Source organism: Hetaerina americana, unplaced genomic scaffold (assembly GCF_022747635.1).
Source record: "Hetaerina americana unplaced genomic scaffold, ioHetAmer1.1.p SCAF_4, whole genome shotgun sequence".
NCBI classification, from domain to species: Eukaryota; Metazoa; Arthropoda; class Insecta; order Odonata; family Calopterygidae; genus Hetaerina; species Hetaerina americana.
Genome location: NW_027286985.1, coordinates 59837496 through 59852730, shown reverse-complemented (window position 1 = coordinate 59852730; position 15235 = coordinate 59837496). Strand labels below are relative to the sequence as shown.

Below are 15235 nucleotides of genomic sequence, written 5' to 3'. Positions count from 1 at the left end.
TGCAGCAGGCATACACACATACCACACCACATGTGTGATGTTTTCTCCATTGTGAACCAGCCAAATGCATGCAAACACTACACTTCCCTCATTGAGTAAAAAAACAAGGATGAAGATGAAATAAATTAAAAGATGTTTTTAACCACTTATCAAACTTGACAGGGCATAACATACCATTTAATCATTAATAAGAGCCATAAATAATTGCTTTTTATTAACTAGAATTGGAGCAATGAGTGAGAATATGAATTGACACTCATCTGTAACTAATTTTTTTTAAATGCAAAAAATAAACAAAGAACCACATTGGAGTGTTTTCTGACTGAAAATTATGGTAGGTCATCCTATTTGAGGGAAATAACTAAGCAGAATATTGAGGAAAATCAGAGTTGTCATGGGAAATAGCTAAGCAACATTTTCTGAACAGGAATTTTGTAATGATTCAGGTACATCAAAAACCCTAGAGGGTGAGGCATTGAACATGACACTGGAAGCATTAATCACTGATTAATTAGATACAAAAAAATAAGTAAAGAAAGTATACATATTAGATATGCACACAAATATGAGCTGTTTCAACACCAAGGGGTGCAGGTCTATCTCTCTCTTCTTACAGATAAGCTTCTTGAGATCTCCTATCATGGCTTAAATGGAAGAAAGCACCAATTGGTCTCAATTTTGCCTAAATGAAGACCTATATCTATCATGCAACTTTTTTCTGTTCCCTGTAGCTAAATTAATGTCAAGTCATATTTGAATAATCTATGGCTTGAATAATTCATTCCCAATGATATAAAACAATCTTAAATGGTAAAGAATGAAGCCGAGAGAACATGAAATAGTAAAAGTGAGAAAGAGGGTGATCTACTTTAGTGCTGGCCTTTAGGTTAGTGTGCAGTTCCCAATGCAAAAGCCAACAGTTCTTCTAATTCTAAGAAGAAAAACTGAGTTTAACTCAACAAACAATATAAAAGTTCACCCATTCTTTTCTTTGCAATAATATGTCTGCTCCATACACCAAATGATGATGATTTAAATAAAAATAATTAAGATGATATTAATGAAATGCTAAATATATGCAAAACATTTGAAAATTACTAACTAAATAGGAAAAATTAGGAAGTGATTTGAAAGTCAGATAATCAGGATCCGCACACTAGAAAATGCATGAGAATACCAAGTCATTAAGAACAAGGATTAGGTATGGCTAATTTATCTTCGACAAAATTAGGATAATTCAGCCTGACTGCAGAAAAAATTATTTTTTTCAGCATAACTAAGGCCATCTGGTCAAATATTAAGACACACATGTTCTCATCACTTGTGCCACACAAAACTTGGATTAAAACCCAACAGAAGTAGTCTCCCTTTTCAGATACATTCTTTTACTGCAGTAATTGAATGCACTTCTGCACTTGAATAACAAAAATCAACATGTGATGCACATCACTGTGACAATAATAGGTTCATGTAATAATAGCAGCAGCATGTAAGCCCACTCGTTTTTGGGAGTGTTCAGCTACTGACCCTAAGATCCCACATTCAAATCCAGGTGATGACTCTGGCCACTCTCAGCTAAGCATGAGCAGAGGAACTTTCAAGAAAAACCACAGCTCACAGAAAGAAGCAGCACCCTCATTGCACTAAAAACAAGATTTCATACTCCAGAGTCAATATGAGATAAATTCTATCTTTTGGGTTATATTTATGTAAAGAAGTAACGGTAACAGGTTATCTCTGTTTGCACTGGCATTGGCTTTGGGAGACAAATTGGAACTACAAACAATTTGAAGTATGAAACATGAGGTGACGTTCAGTGTGAGAGACTATTCACATTTAATCATTTTCACACATCTTAGAGACTAAGAGGGTAGATCAAGTTATTTGTCGAGTGGGAAATGTAGGATGTGACTTTTCCACCTACCAACCACAATGAAGTGAGTGGGGTCTAGTCTCTTGAAAATTCACTCCCATACCTTTGTGTTTCCTTCAAGAATCTGTTTTCTACTCAAGCCATTCCTTTGTTGGCATGATTTTCCCCAGTGGTATACCTCTCTGGATCCCCCCCCCTCCCTCACCTGGGTGGCCCTCTGGGAGGAGCCGCCCACGCATCCTTCAGAATTTTGATCCCGGGTGCAACCACAGGCATTTGGATCACTCAGGACTTCCAGCCCAGTCTTGCCTCGCTTCTCTTCTACCATCTCCCAGATTTGCATTTGAAATCAATGGCAAGGCTCCTTCCTCCTCTGTGCCCCCTACTGGGCCCCCAGAGGCCCCTATACCCATGCCTCCTGCCTTCAGGTGCGTGATATTGCAGACCTGACTGCATAGGACTGACATTCAATGAATGTAGTGCTTGTTACAATTTCGCTTGCCCTGCTTTGTTGTTTTCAAGCTTCTTCCATCCCTCATCTCTGTGGGGGGGGACCCCATCTGCTGCTAGCAGAGGTGTGTCACATTCCCTACAATTGTCTTTGGGGGCAGAGACTATAAGTTGAATGTCCATGTGATGATGGAATTTCCCCTTTTTACTTTTCAGTTCTGCATGACCTATCTTATTTTGGTGGAGGCAAGTCGTATGGTAGCAGTTCATTTTTATTCCCTTTTTCGCACAACAAATTTATTACAAGAATTAACCCTAGTTTTGAATTAAATCATCCTACTGCATTTATACAAATTTGCATGGTATTTGATAGTTTTTCACTGAATATTTCTCCCTTTTCCCTTCCTCTCCCATATCCTCTATAATCACTCACCATTCCCACCTGGTGCTTTCACCCCCTGCCAAACACCTTTTTGGTGAATTGTGGGGTATATATGTCATGTCAATTCCTAGCACTTCATTCCTTTTCCTATTCTCTGTGGCTCCACCATTTCTTCATCTCCTCCTTTTCTTCTCATTATTTCTTTATTATCATCCCTCGTCTTTGTTACTCTAACCATTATCACTCCTGATTTATCCTCATCCCATGAGCATACTGCTTCAAGAAATAGAGCATACATTGCAGTGTCTAGTTTGACCTATGATGCTTACAAGCTGGCCATTACTTGCTCTCAATTGGTTCCAAGCATGCATTTTCCAAGATATTAACAAAAGCCATAAACACAGTAATCAACCCAAAGGATGATTTGGTAGGTGATGGTAGAGTTCACCCAAAACTAAGCCCTATACAGCTTGCGGAATTCACACACCAGGGTAGAGGGGCCAGTTCCTTTCTCTGAGCCAGCTATAGTTTCCCCAATCAGCTTGGTTAAAGCTAAGGGTGCCCAAGAGGTATGCCCGGGAATCGAACCTGGGCCCTCCAGTCAGTAGTCAACACACTACCCCTGAACTACCACATCCCGATTCCCCAAAATATATGAAACAGTAACAGAAACAATGTATAATACAGAAATATGCATAACTGAAAATGCATTAGAAGATGTATGCTGTTCAGGTGCAACCAAATGAAATGGCATATACTGCACGTAGGGTAGATTCATTACAGACAATGAGTAAAGCCGGTGTCCTGAGATAAATTTCTTCATTAACTTATCCTGATATAACATAAAATATAATTCAGAAATGATTGTGGTCACACTCCTGGTGATACGTCATTAATTTTTTCAACTATGGTAACCTTGAAAACTCCATAAAGAAGCAAATGAGTGATTTCACTGTCCACGCCTGTTCATCTATCTTGTTCATCTTGGTATTGAATCCACCATCATAGTTGATGACTTACATCATCAAAAAAGATTAAACAGTGTACATCATACTTATCATTTACCATGGTAAAAATCACCTGTTTGTTCATTACCGATTGTGAGTAGAACCAATATTAATCATTTGGTCCTCAGGCTGTAATGACGACATTTTCTGATGAATCAATTGATTGATTCTTTTGGTATTTATCCAAAAGGAATGAGCACTACTACATCATTCTGTAATGGTACTACAACACATGTACTACACCTATACTCCATTCAATACATGTAGGCAAAAGTAGCTTTTCTTTGAGACCATTGTATCAACACTAAACTCATGAATATTCCCCACTCTATGGATTTGCTGCCATTCAAAACCATAAAATTAGTTCAGTTTCAAGCTTCAACTTTTGAAAGTAATCCATAGCTTGAAAAAGTTATATAATTTACTTCTTAGATAAATAAGTTCAATGAATCTAAATTTTGGGTGAGAATTTATGAAAAAATTTACCTTTTGACACCAGCTTTGAGACAAGAAGTGTCACTACTTCAGTACCTAGTCCAGTCCATCACAAACACACTTCACATTCATTTTCATTGAAATCAAGGCAGAACGTACCATTACCAGCATGTGGATCTGCATGAACAAATCCTGTATGAAAAATCTGTTCAGCAAAGGCAACTATAAGTTTCTTGTCAATGTCAGCCAATGAATAACCTTCTTTGAGAAGAGCCTGAGTGTCACTGATCCTGATGCCATGAATGAATTCTGTTGTCAGCACTCTCTGTGAAACGGTAAGATTGGCTGTTTCAAAATCTTGCGATTAAAATATTAGCACTGGAGAAATGGTCTGCAAATTCAATATTAACCTCAACAAAGCTAGTGAACAACATTAGACTAATGAAACCTCCTTTTAATATATTCATCAACTAAACAAATTAAAATGACACTTGATGGCAATGCATTTTTATATATTTCCTAAGCAATTAAATAATAATGTTCATGAGTTTTGTTTAGCTGCAGTGCAATTGAAACAAAATTATCAAACAAGTGAAGAACTGTAAACATGATAAATATAGAGGTTAAAAGCAACAAACAATACAAAAAGTAAGATCTTTGTTTTAATCAGAGATGCTGAGGTGAACTACAAACCAAATGATAATAATATAATGAGCTTAAATAATGACAAAATTATGAGGAAATCAACTATACAACAAAGTTTCAATTAAATACTTTTATTAAATAACCACAGACATTTCAAATTGCAGTCAAGAGAGTTTTAGGCAAGAAGAATGCCCATCTCATCGCATTACAATATAGTGAATGTTACTTGGAAGTAAATTATGGTTAAGTCTCTCTAAACTCTCCAATTTGGTAGCTTCAAAGAGAATCTGGGGAAATAGAATGATGCTAGAAAGATAAAAGCACAAAGTCAGTAGCTGTGGTAATAAACATTAGGGAAGGTTACTGAGAGCTGCAGTTATTTCTGTCAATAAGGGACAAGTGGTTGTTTTGGTACAGGTATGATTGTCAGGGAATGGCAGAAGGGCAGAGAGAAACAAGGTGTCAATATTAGCCTACTATTGACAAAAGGCGCCAAGGGGCCAACAGGAGGAAGGGAAGCTGTCAACATTAGGATATGAACCCAGATCCTCAGAGTAAAAACTAACCACAGCAAACAATCATTAATTAAGAGTTAAAATTTAAAAAAGCAACAAGTCAAAAATGTTAGAATACAGAATGGACACATACTTGAGGATACACAGAACTCAATTAAGATACAATTGGATGGCTGCATTGAAAATTTGTGTGTGAATGATGTTTAGGAAAGTTTGAATTAAATGATTTTTAAATGCACTCAAAGTGTAAATGGAAAAGATGTGGGCGGGAGAATGAAAGATGATGCCCAGAGGAATAAATGAGAACAAGATTCTGTGAGTGCTAAGCAAGGCACACATCAAGAGGGTGACTGCAGCAAGGTGACATAGTTCAAAAGATAGTATGTGATCTTTACAAAGATAAAAAGGATGAATTCAAAGATGTGATCAAGGAAAGTAAGGAAAGCAATGATTGGTAAGAGAAAAAAATGTACCATAATTTTTAAAGAAATATTAAGCTTTTTTGGAAATAGACAAAATGGGGAAGCAACAAGAGGCCAAGAATTTATGCAATGAAAAATAAGAGCGGTCATGATGTGAATTGAGAATGCTGAGTCAAAGACTTTTGGAGGGACTATTTTAAGAATATATATTCCAGTATAGAAGATAATTAAAGCAAGCCAAATGTATGAGAGAACTATGTACAATGATTCTGGGGAAGTTTATCTAAGAGAAAATAAGATTGCATCAGAAGTAAAAATTTAAAAAAATAGAAAATCTAAAGGCATAGATGGAACATAAACCTAAATCTTGGTTAGGATACAAATCACTGATGGCTCACTCGTGCTAATTGCTCAATTTATGTTTGTAAACTTCAGTTATGCCATAAATTTGGATAAACACAATAATTTTTTCATTGCATAAAGTGAAAGGTAGCACAAAAATGTGGGTTTGATCATATTGAAAAAATATATGCATGAAAGTCAAATCACCAAACTGATTTATGAAAGACGAGTAAATAGGTAAACAGGACGGAGTCGACTATAAAAAGTCATGGTTCAACACAGCTGAAAATAGACTAGATGAGGGGTATAATAAGTCTCATAAGTGCAAGAGTATTTCTATTCCAAATTATGAGTGTGGCTGAGGCAAAAGAAGTATGAAAGGACAATGAAAATGCTGTACAGAAGTAATTATTAAAATTTTAAGCTACCTATTATGACAATATCAGCATTTTCCGGTGAGAATGATGTGAATTGTAAGTAGGCAGTAAAATGCTCAGACTGTACCAACATCATCAGCCAAACACTGGCTAGAAAGATGAAGGTGCAGCTTGTCTCCAATCTTGCCATAAAACATGCAAAAATCAAACATTCAGAGAGCAGATTGGGGCAGTTCCTTTCCCTGTGCAATCTGTAGTTTCTATTAAGTTCTAGTGCCCAGAAAATCATGTATCTCAATTTAAGCTAGAAATCTCCACAGACATCATATTGAACCAGGTACCGTATAGTCAGAGGTGAATCCTCCACCCACTTGATCACTACAATATCAAACTACCTATGCAAGGTATCCTTAAAGCTACATAGTACAAGGGGCAAAGTTACCCTTCCCATTCATCTTAAGATCAACAATTAACATCTTTTAAAGGACTTTACCATAAGGAAAATTTATTACCTGAAAGTATGACAAGAAAAATTGGAAAAAAAGAGCATTTATTCACATTCAAATGCACATGTACAACAAAAGCTACCCTAAGACAAGGGGTATTGACAGTATTGGAGTAATGGATATGAGGAAATGGGTTTCAAGGGATTGCAACGGGAGAGGGTTGTAATTTCATGTTATTCATGGGGAAAACAGCATTAGTTTTGTCATCCACTCCTATAAAAAAAACCATAAACACAGTAATCAACCCGAAGGTCGGTTTAGCAGGTGATGGTAGAGATCACCCAGTACTAAGCCCTATACGGCGTGTGAAAATTCACACATCAGGGTAGGAGGGCCAGTTCCTTTCCCTGTGCCGGTTATGGTTTCCCAGGAAGATCTGGTACCCGAAAAATCACTTTAGTTTTGGTGGAGCTGCAGCTGCCCAGAGTGCCTCGCTCGGGAATCAAACCCGGGACCCTCTGGTCAGTAGTCCAAATACTCTACCCCTTGGACTACCGCCACCCACATCTACTCCTATATAATTCAATATTTATCAGCCAATTACAAACATAATTTGGGGATTATGTACGAGCTATTGATTGCATTTCACAAGTAAACCCTCCTCCATTATCATTACAATGGGTTATCAACCCAAGAATTAGTTCGTAGAAGCTCTCAAACTACCCTGTTACCTGCCAACTTAATTATTCCCTTATAACTCCCCTTGCACTGACATCTTCCTCTAACTGCTTCTAGTAATTCATCCATGACCTTCTCCCATACGTAATTCTTCCCTGTGATTTTTCTTGGGTAATGTAAAGTTTTCTTTATGTATGGTTTATAATAAAGGCCTTCCATAGGTTTTTCCCTTCACCCACATTCTCAATAATTCATCACCTGTTTACCTATTTCGTTTTTATTACTCTAATGTAACCTCATATTTCTGTTGATTCTAATCTACTTTCCTCTGCTGCCCCTATTGTTCATATCTCACAGCTGCAGAAAAGAAACTCCATATATTAACATTACAATGCAACAATTCCAGTGTGTAAAAATCATTAGCCTTGACCGGGATGATTTTTAAGGCAAATGATTTTTACACTCTGCAATTTTTGCATTGTAATGATTATTAGCGGATGACTCCATCAAAAAGTTACTGTCGCGTTATCTCCTGCATTTTCTTATAATTTTCCATACATAGGTTTTAATGAATGCTTCCTTATACATGTGCTAGTTTTGGGTGTCATAAGTTGTTGCTTATTCTGATAGAAGGCCTTCTTCAACAATCATATTGTGCTTACGATTATTCAATTACTTCCATCATCTTGCTGCTTTTTTTATGAGAACCTCCTTAATCCATATTCAGCAAACTTGATCACTCTTTTTATATTTACTGTTCTTCTTCTACCATATGCTTAGTCACAAAAACCTTCATCCTCTTTCATGCATTTTATCTAGACCATTTCTTCCAAATATTTTCCTTTTTATCATTCATGCTAGTCTCCAATTGTAACTGGGTTTCATGCTCCTCTAAATTTATTATTACTTTGGTGGTATCACACATCATTAGCACCACAGTTCACTGCATCCTCCATCCATCAGCATCATAGTCCATCATCAGGATGTAAATTTGTACCACCCAAGTATCTGTGGGTTTCATTGTTTTCTTTACATTAATGATCCCTTCATTGCATTAACGAAAGCTCTTCACTCTTCTTACAACACACTTCTGCAATAATACACATACTTCACATTTCCGCTGACACAGCCTGTGTGAATGATTCTATAGCTATCAATCCAAAGTCTACTTCTTGGGGCTTTTCACTTCACCAACATCTAAGATGTCTAAACCCATTCTATGTATCCCTAACTTTACACTTGCCAATTTCTGGCATGCCCAAAGAGAATGGACATTCTAGGCTCCAATCCTAAATTGAAAGACATATTTCAACGATATATTCTCACAAGTATTCCCCACATGGAGATCTGAATGGAAGATTAGTTTACCTCAAGAATATTACACAATAATGTCCCATTACATTGTTTATTTAAATCAATAAAAGAGAGAAAGAGAATCAGTGTTCTACTGTTCCTTTTGGATAATAATATAATGGTTTCAAGATACCTTCCGCACCAGTGATATATCCACTAAAGTAATTTTCACCATACATGTGGTCACAAACACTCAGGTCTCAACCTTCACTTGCATAAAGGACAGCTCTGGCCCCTTCCACCAGGTAATTGGAAGTCTTTTGTTTGGCATCATCCACTTGCTATCTAACAAACTATCTTACCCAAGGACAGACACCTACATTCTCCATGTACCACCATTTATTTCTTAGCTGCCTATTCATCAATTCCACTTTACTTCTTTCACAGCTTACCTTTTTACATAAAGGTGAGCCCACCATTCACCACCTGGTGAACTCACTCAATGGTTTGAAATTCAACCATGAGATAACCTATGCATTTGTTCAAAAATCTCTATATAATTTAAAAAATATTTTCCTCAAATAATTCCATAGGTCTGTAAGCATGATAGGAAAGGTGGGAATGGGAAATATAATATTTCATCATTTACTATCACTACACAAATTTATTAATTTTCCCTCTATAGAAAAAATACATAGTTATCAGCTATGCTTAACACCACAACAAAAATAATTTTGTCAAATTATGGTAAATATATGACTACTGTGTCTGTACACAGAGAATAATTATCTCAATCTTGTAAAATTTTGTTTTTGTATAACACTAGCCATTAAGTTCATCAGAATAGGTTTAATATCAAATATCTGCTACACATATTTTGATGTGATTCGAAAAAAGGGAAATTATACAAAATTCTGTCAGAACCACAGAGATTCTGGTGGTTCAGCCTCTTTGTCAGGAACCTCAGGTTTTTGGTGGGATAGGGCATATGAGGCTACATAAATCGGATTTCTCCTACCCTGAATTAATGGCAAACATTCCCAAATGCTACCATAAAATGTATAACACATTATCAAGATCACCGTTTCCTAATGCAGAGCCAATACCCCACAGGTTGCAAGGTGGGGCAATTAGAGAATGATGCTGCCTTCATCACGGCATCACTTAAAGGGTAAAAAATAAATAAACCATTGGTAAAATTTACATTCACTGAATAAAGCAACCTTAAAAGTATGTAGTTTTACCCCAGTTCTTTTTTTATTTGAAGCCCCCTTTTACATTCCACTATTTCTGTTCTTGATTACCTATTATGCTAGAGGTTAGCATCTAAAGGTGGGGGACAATACAAAAAAAGACTAGGAAACATTGACCTAAATGAATCTAGGGAGAAGAGGCAGATATGGGAGGAAACACGAGGAAAAGATATTACAAATTAAGACAGCAAACAGCATGAGTAATTGTTAGAGGGTGAACATTCAAATTTATTCCAATTGCCAGGGCCAATAAAATTATAGCATAATCAGTCAAATGAGTCAGCTCTATTTCACACCAGGCAAAGGGACATGTACCCCTTGACAAGTCCAAATCTGATAATTAGCAATAATATATAAATCCTTTCTAACAAAAAAACAAAACAGAATATGCACAATATGTAAATTCTTCCGTTTGCCTAGAGTATAAAACTCTACTTGGCACAGGTAAGACATTTAATAGGTAGGTACCTGTTGCCCTTAAGGGTATACTGCCTGCTCATTGGGATAATTACTCAACAATGCGTGTCACCTACCTTGCTTGTTTTCTCCCAGAGCACCTTTGGGACATATATGAATGGGAAATGGGCCAAGTCTTTGGAACACAGTTCAGAATTCTTGCCTTCATTAACAAAATCCAGCTCTTGTTCCAGGTTTTCTTTTAAGTCCTATAAAAAACATCACATTTGATTAAAAATCACAACCATTTTAGGACACAAAATTAAATCCACAAATAACCTCTATTTCATTTAGAGTAGAGGTACTAAACCAGAGGAGGATATTTTAAATGACTCATAGAATCGTCGACCCAAAAATAAAGGTATATATCATATTTTTAAGGTACTTACAGATTTAATTTTTACCAATTCCCCAAAATTAAATCACACCAAGGTATCCCATTACTTAAATAAATTTTACAAGCTCATTTTTTTAATCTCCCTTTCAAGCCAGTCAAAAATGGAAAGAGAAGTCACATATAACACACAATGGCAAAGATGAGAAGGCAATCAATACAGGTTCAAAATTACTGATTTATGCACACAAAATACACTTTCTCATGTGGTTATAGCATGCCTTACGATAAGTATTTGAATAGGAAGACCAAAGCAATGTTCATGTTTGTATTATGTTAAAATTTAATTGAAATATGACTCTGAGGTGCAGGGGAAGGTTTAAATCCCTAAATGTGTACTTCTCAAAAGGGTCACCGTTGATCACAATGAGTGGGAGAGTGTGCGCCAATATTTTGAGATTTTTCTTCTTCATTTTACATTTTTTGTACAATTGATGAGTCTCCACAATGGGGAGACCACATAAAAACCAATTCCTGCCCCTTCCTAACTTGCCTAACATTCTCCCCTCCATCATAGTGCTCAACATCCCATTGCCAATCAAACGCTCTCCACATATCTTCCCCGTCTCTTTTGTGATAGATTTTAAGACAATATCAATTATTCGAATTAATTGGTTCATCTCGCACACCCAAGAGTGAAACGTAAGCAGATTCCAGCATTGTCTCAAGAGATGGATCAATTGTTGGTGATCGTTAAGACATAATCATGTGTTCTGAGAGCAGTGATGTGATTGATGATGGGGAAACTTCCGGAAAAACTGAAGAATAGGTTATGGTGACCAAGAAGAGTAAAAAAAAATCAGTCAAGTTTTCCAAGGTGGATAGTGAAAAGGTAGATAACCCCAATCTCCAATCTAACAGAATGGTGGCTATGCATCATACCCACCACAGGGGTGAGGACCATGTGAAACCTGGCAAGACCTACCATGAATTGGCAGTGGAAAAAATGCATCGTCAACAGATCTTGTTGGTGTAAAAAGGGTATGGTTATATCTTGGCAAGCTGGTGGGTGGAACTTCAAAAAATACTGTCAGCAGCTTCCTGGGAAAGACCTTTCCTCATATCCCTATAATGGTGAGTAAGCTTGAGTCCAAGGGTGTAAATTCCAGCTTCAAAATTAGTGGCATTTCATGCCCAAGATGAAGTGCTGTAGAGTGATAAGTGGAATGTGACCTGACCTAGAGGCATTTTTTATTCAAGTGCAGAACTGCGGTGGAACTGCAGTAATACAAAGTGGCTAAGATAACAAAACCCATATCAGTGCTCAGTGTAATAATAAGAATAATAATACATTTTATTTGTCCAGCGATCAAGTTGTTACAACTGTTACACTTGATATAAAACACGTCAGGGGAAAGTAACAAAATACATACATGGATACAAGACGCATATCAAGCATTATCAAGAAATTCAGCAATTGAATAAAACATTTTTCATTTTAAGAACCTAAGTAGATTGACTTTAAATGCCACCTTTTTATGGGCCTTAATCTCAGCTGGGAGTTTATTTTAAAGTCGAAGGCCCATAAAATTTGGGCCAGCACCTGCATTTTTTGTATGTACAAATAAAACGTGCTGCTGCTCATTCTGCCTTGTAGAATATTTATGGATATCCCAATTTTTCACCTACTCAGATAGATTTCTTTTTGTATGTACTACTACATGAAAAATATAAATACATGGCACCGGCAATACATCCAATTTTTTTAAACAGGGGACAGTAAGAGATCAGGATCCCAGTTCTCAACATTGGGTCTTTATAATAAGCTACAAAACCTTGAAGCATTAACTTAAATAGAAAATCCAGAGATAATTTGCCTTTGTGAACATTGGATTAGTGAACTGGATGTCACAAATCCAGGGAATGTGATAGAGGAATGTTTATAATGTAAAGTGAAACGCCATGTTGGAGTGTTGATTTATGTAAAAAACAATACGGTGGATGAAAATCAGAAGATCAATCAGAAGTCCTTGAACACTGAAGAGGTGTTTGAATGTTAAGTGATAAAACTTACTCTCAATGAGCTATTTTTTATTATCTTTGCATTTTATTGATCTCCCGTAGAATCCTGTAGCGACTTCATAGAAAAATTGGGCAACTTGCTCTATAATCTAACAAATTATTCCAGGAGGCCTGCAATAATTCTCACAGGAGACTTCAATCGTAACATTCTCACTGATGGTATAAATCAAAGAGAATTACTGACTAAATTATTCTCCTCCAACATAAAACCCTTGGTAAATAATCCTACAAGAGTTAAAGCTAGTTCAAAAACCCTGTTGGACAATATCTACAAAAATTATTCCTGAATTCCTAGTTAATACAGTTTTTTTTGGCCCAGCTCTGTCTGATCACTGTGCAGATATGTTATGTTTTCAATGTTTCTGGGAATAGTATATCTTCCATTGTCTCTTCCACATTAAAGAGGATCTTTAGGGCCCGAATGTCAGCCACTTTCAATTTCTATTGAGTCAAGGGAATTAGAAGTCGTTGAAAGAGAATAACTCCCTGAACAGTAACTTTGACCTGTTCTACAGAAAGTTTTTCTTTCACTTTGACTCAGCCTTTCCTCTTGAACCAATTAGGCATCCTAAACCCATTAAAAAAAAACTGGACCTCTCCAGAAAGTAGGTATTTGTCCAGGGTAACAAGAACTATACCATACAATATTATGTCCTCCAAAAATAACACACTGCACCACCAATATTCTAACTTAAAAAAGCTGTACCGCAGTAACATCAAGAGATCAAAGAAAGAATTTAATGATAAACTAATTTTCAATGCTCCAAATAAAACTAAAATGACATGGGATATTATTAAACAAAATTCTACCTCGAAAGTAATGGAGTTACCTCCCAGTTTAGTGATGATAAAAGAAAACCAGTGGATTCAATAAAACTGGCAAATGTACCAATGGTTAATGCACCTGATCCTCCTCATGATATTAGTATCTTCTCTGCTGCATCTTACAAGTCTATTTTTCTTAAACCGTGCAGCATATCAAAGCTTTGCTCACATATTACCAAGGTAGTGAAGAAAGCCTACACTGGCATAAATGGTACATCAGGAAAAAGGTAAAGGTAAATGGTATATCATAATTTGAGAGATGGTATCTATCCTGATGCCCTCAAATTGCTCAAGTTTATACCAATATATAAGAACAAAGGGGAAATAGACGGTGTGGGAAATTATAGACCTAAAGCAATACTCCCCCAGCTATGAAAAGTATTTAAGTATGTGTTCAACAAAAGATGAATTGACTTCCTCAAAGTTTATAACCTGCTATCCCATAAACATTTTGGATTTGAAAAGGAAAGAAAACAGTGCATGCAATCTTCAATGCAGTAGACACCATGATACATCAAATTGACCCCAAGCAAAAAGTAATGGGTGTATTCTTTGACTTGTCTGGTGAATCCAAGGGCATAATGATTAGTGTTTCAGGACTATATTGCCTCAATTAAAATTTCTCTGTAGATTATTCACCTGATAGAAATCCACCATTAGTATAATTATCAATCACAATTATTCTACAGTGTTTGCTGTAGGAATGAGCTCTTTCTTAATCATTTCATTGGCTACTTTCTTCTCCTAAACAAAGAACTATTTTAATGAATCCCAAAGGGCCTGCCTGTGTAAATATATTGAGAATAAATGGATAACAATTTATACAGAGGTAAAATATAAAAATAGTTGCTTAAGTAATTAGTATGGCAATAAGTATAAAACCCTAAGTGTGTGTAAGCATACTTTTATGAACTTGAATGTTGTAATTGATATTCCAAGAAGTAGGCGCAAATGCTTACTAATTGTTCACAGCATAATTTTACATTCTTTTGATGCATCATTGGATTCACTGTGCAAAATAACGCTTGACGGCCATGAGTTAACGTTCTTGCCTTCTAATACAGAGGTCAAAGGTGCCATTCTCACTTAAGTGCACTCCCCTCTGAATTGGTGATCTTTAAATTTGTGAAACACTTGAGTCAATGAATGCAAATGAGTTTATTCCTATGTGCATTTATTGAAATATTATCTCATAGCAAGAAATTGAGTTTCCAGCAGTGACAGTATAAATGGTCAGTGCTTCAAAATAAAGCTATTGTTACAGTAACGTGTGGTTTTTTTTAACATGCTTCCAACAAAAAAAAGTTGTACATGTAACGACTAGTTGTCTACAAGAACAGACAGTGGAAATGTAAAGGAAACATGCTCGCAAGTTTTTTTAACTCAAAATCACACCTAAAACGTAGGTAATTAATCTGAT

At 36.2% G+C, this 15235-nt stretch overlaps 1 protein-coding gene across 3 annotated transcripts in view; it reads right to left on the bottom strand.

The window, feature by feature from the left end:
• The window catches only part of Adck5 (aarF domain containing kinase 5), a 33289-nt gene that overhangs the window by 15968 nt on the left and 2086 nt on the right, over positions 1-15235 (bottom strand). For all 3 annotated transcript variants that reach the window (XM_071590560.1, XM_071590558.1, XM_071590559.1), the window contains exons 5-6: positions 10652-10783; positions 4307-4472 (exon numbers count right to left, since the gene is read on the bottom strand). In XM_071590560.1, coding sequence (XP_071446661.1) covers positions 4307-4472; positions 10652-10783 — 298 coding nt within the window. The remainder of the gene's footprint in view (positions 1-4306; positions 4473-10651; positions 10784-15235) is intronic.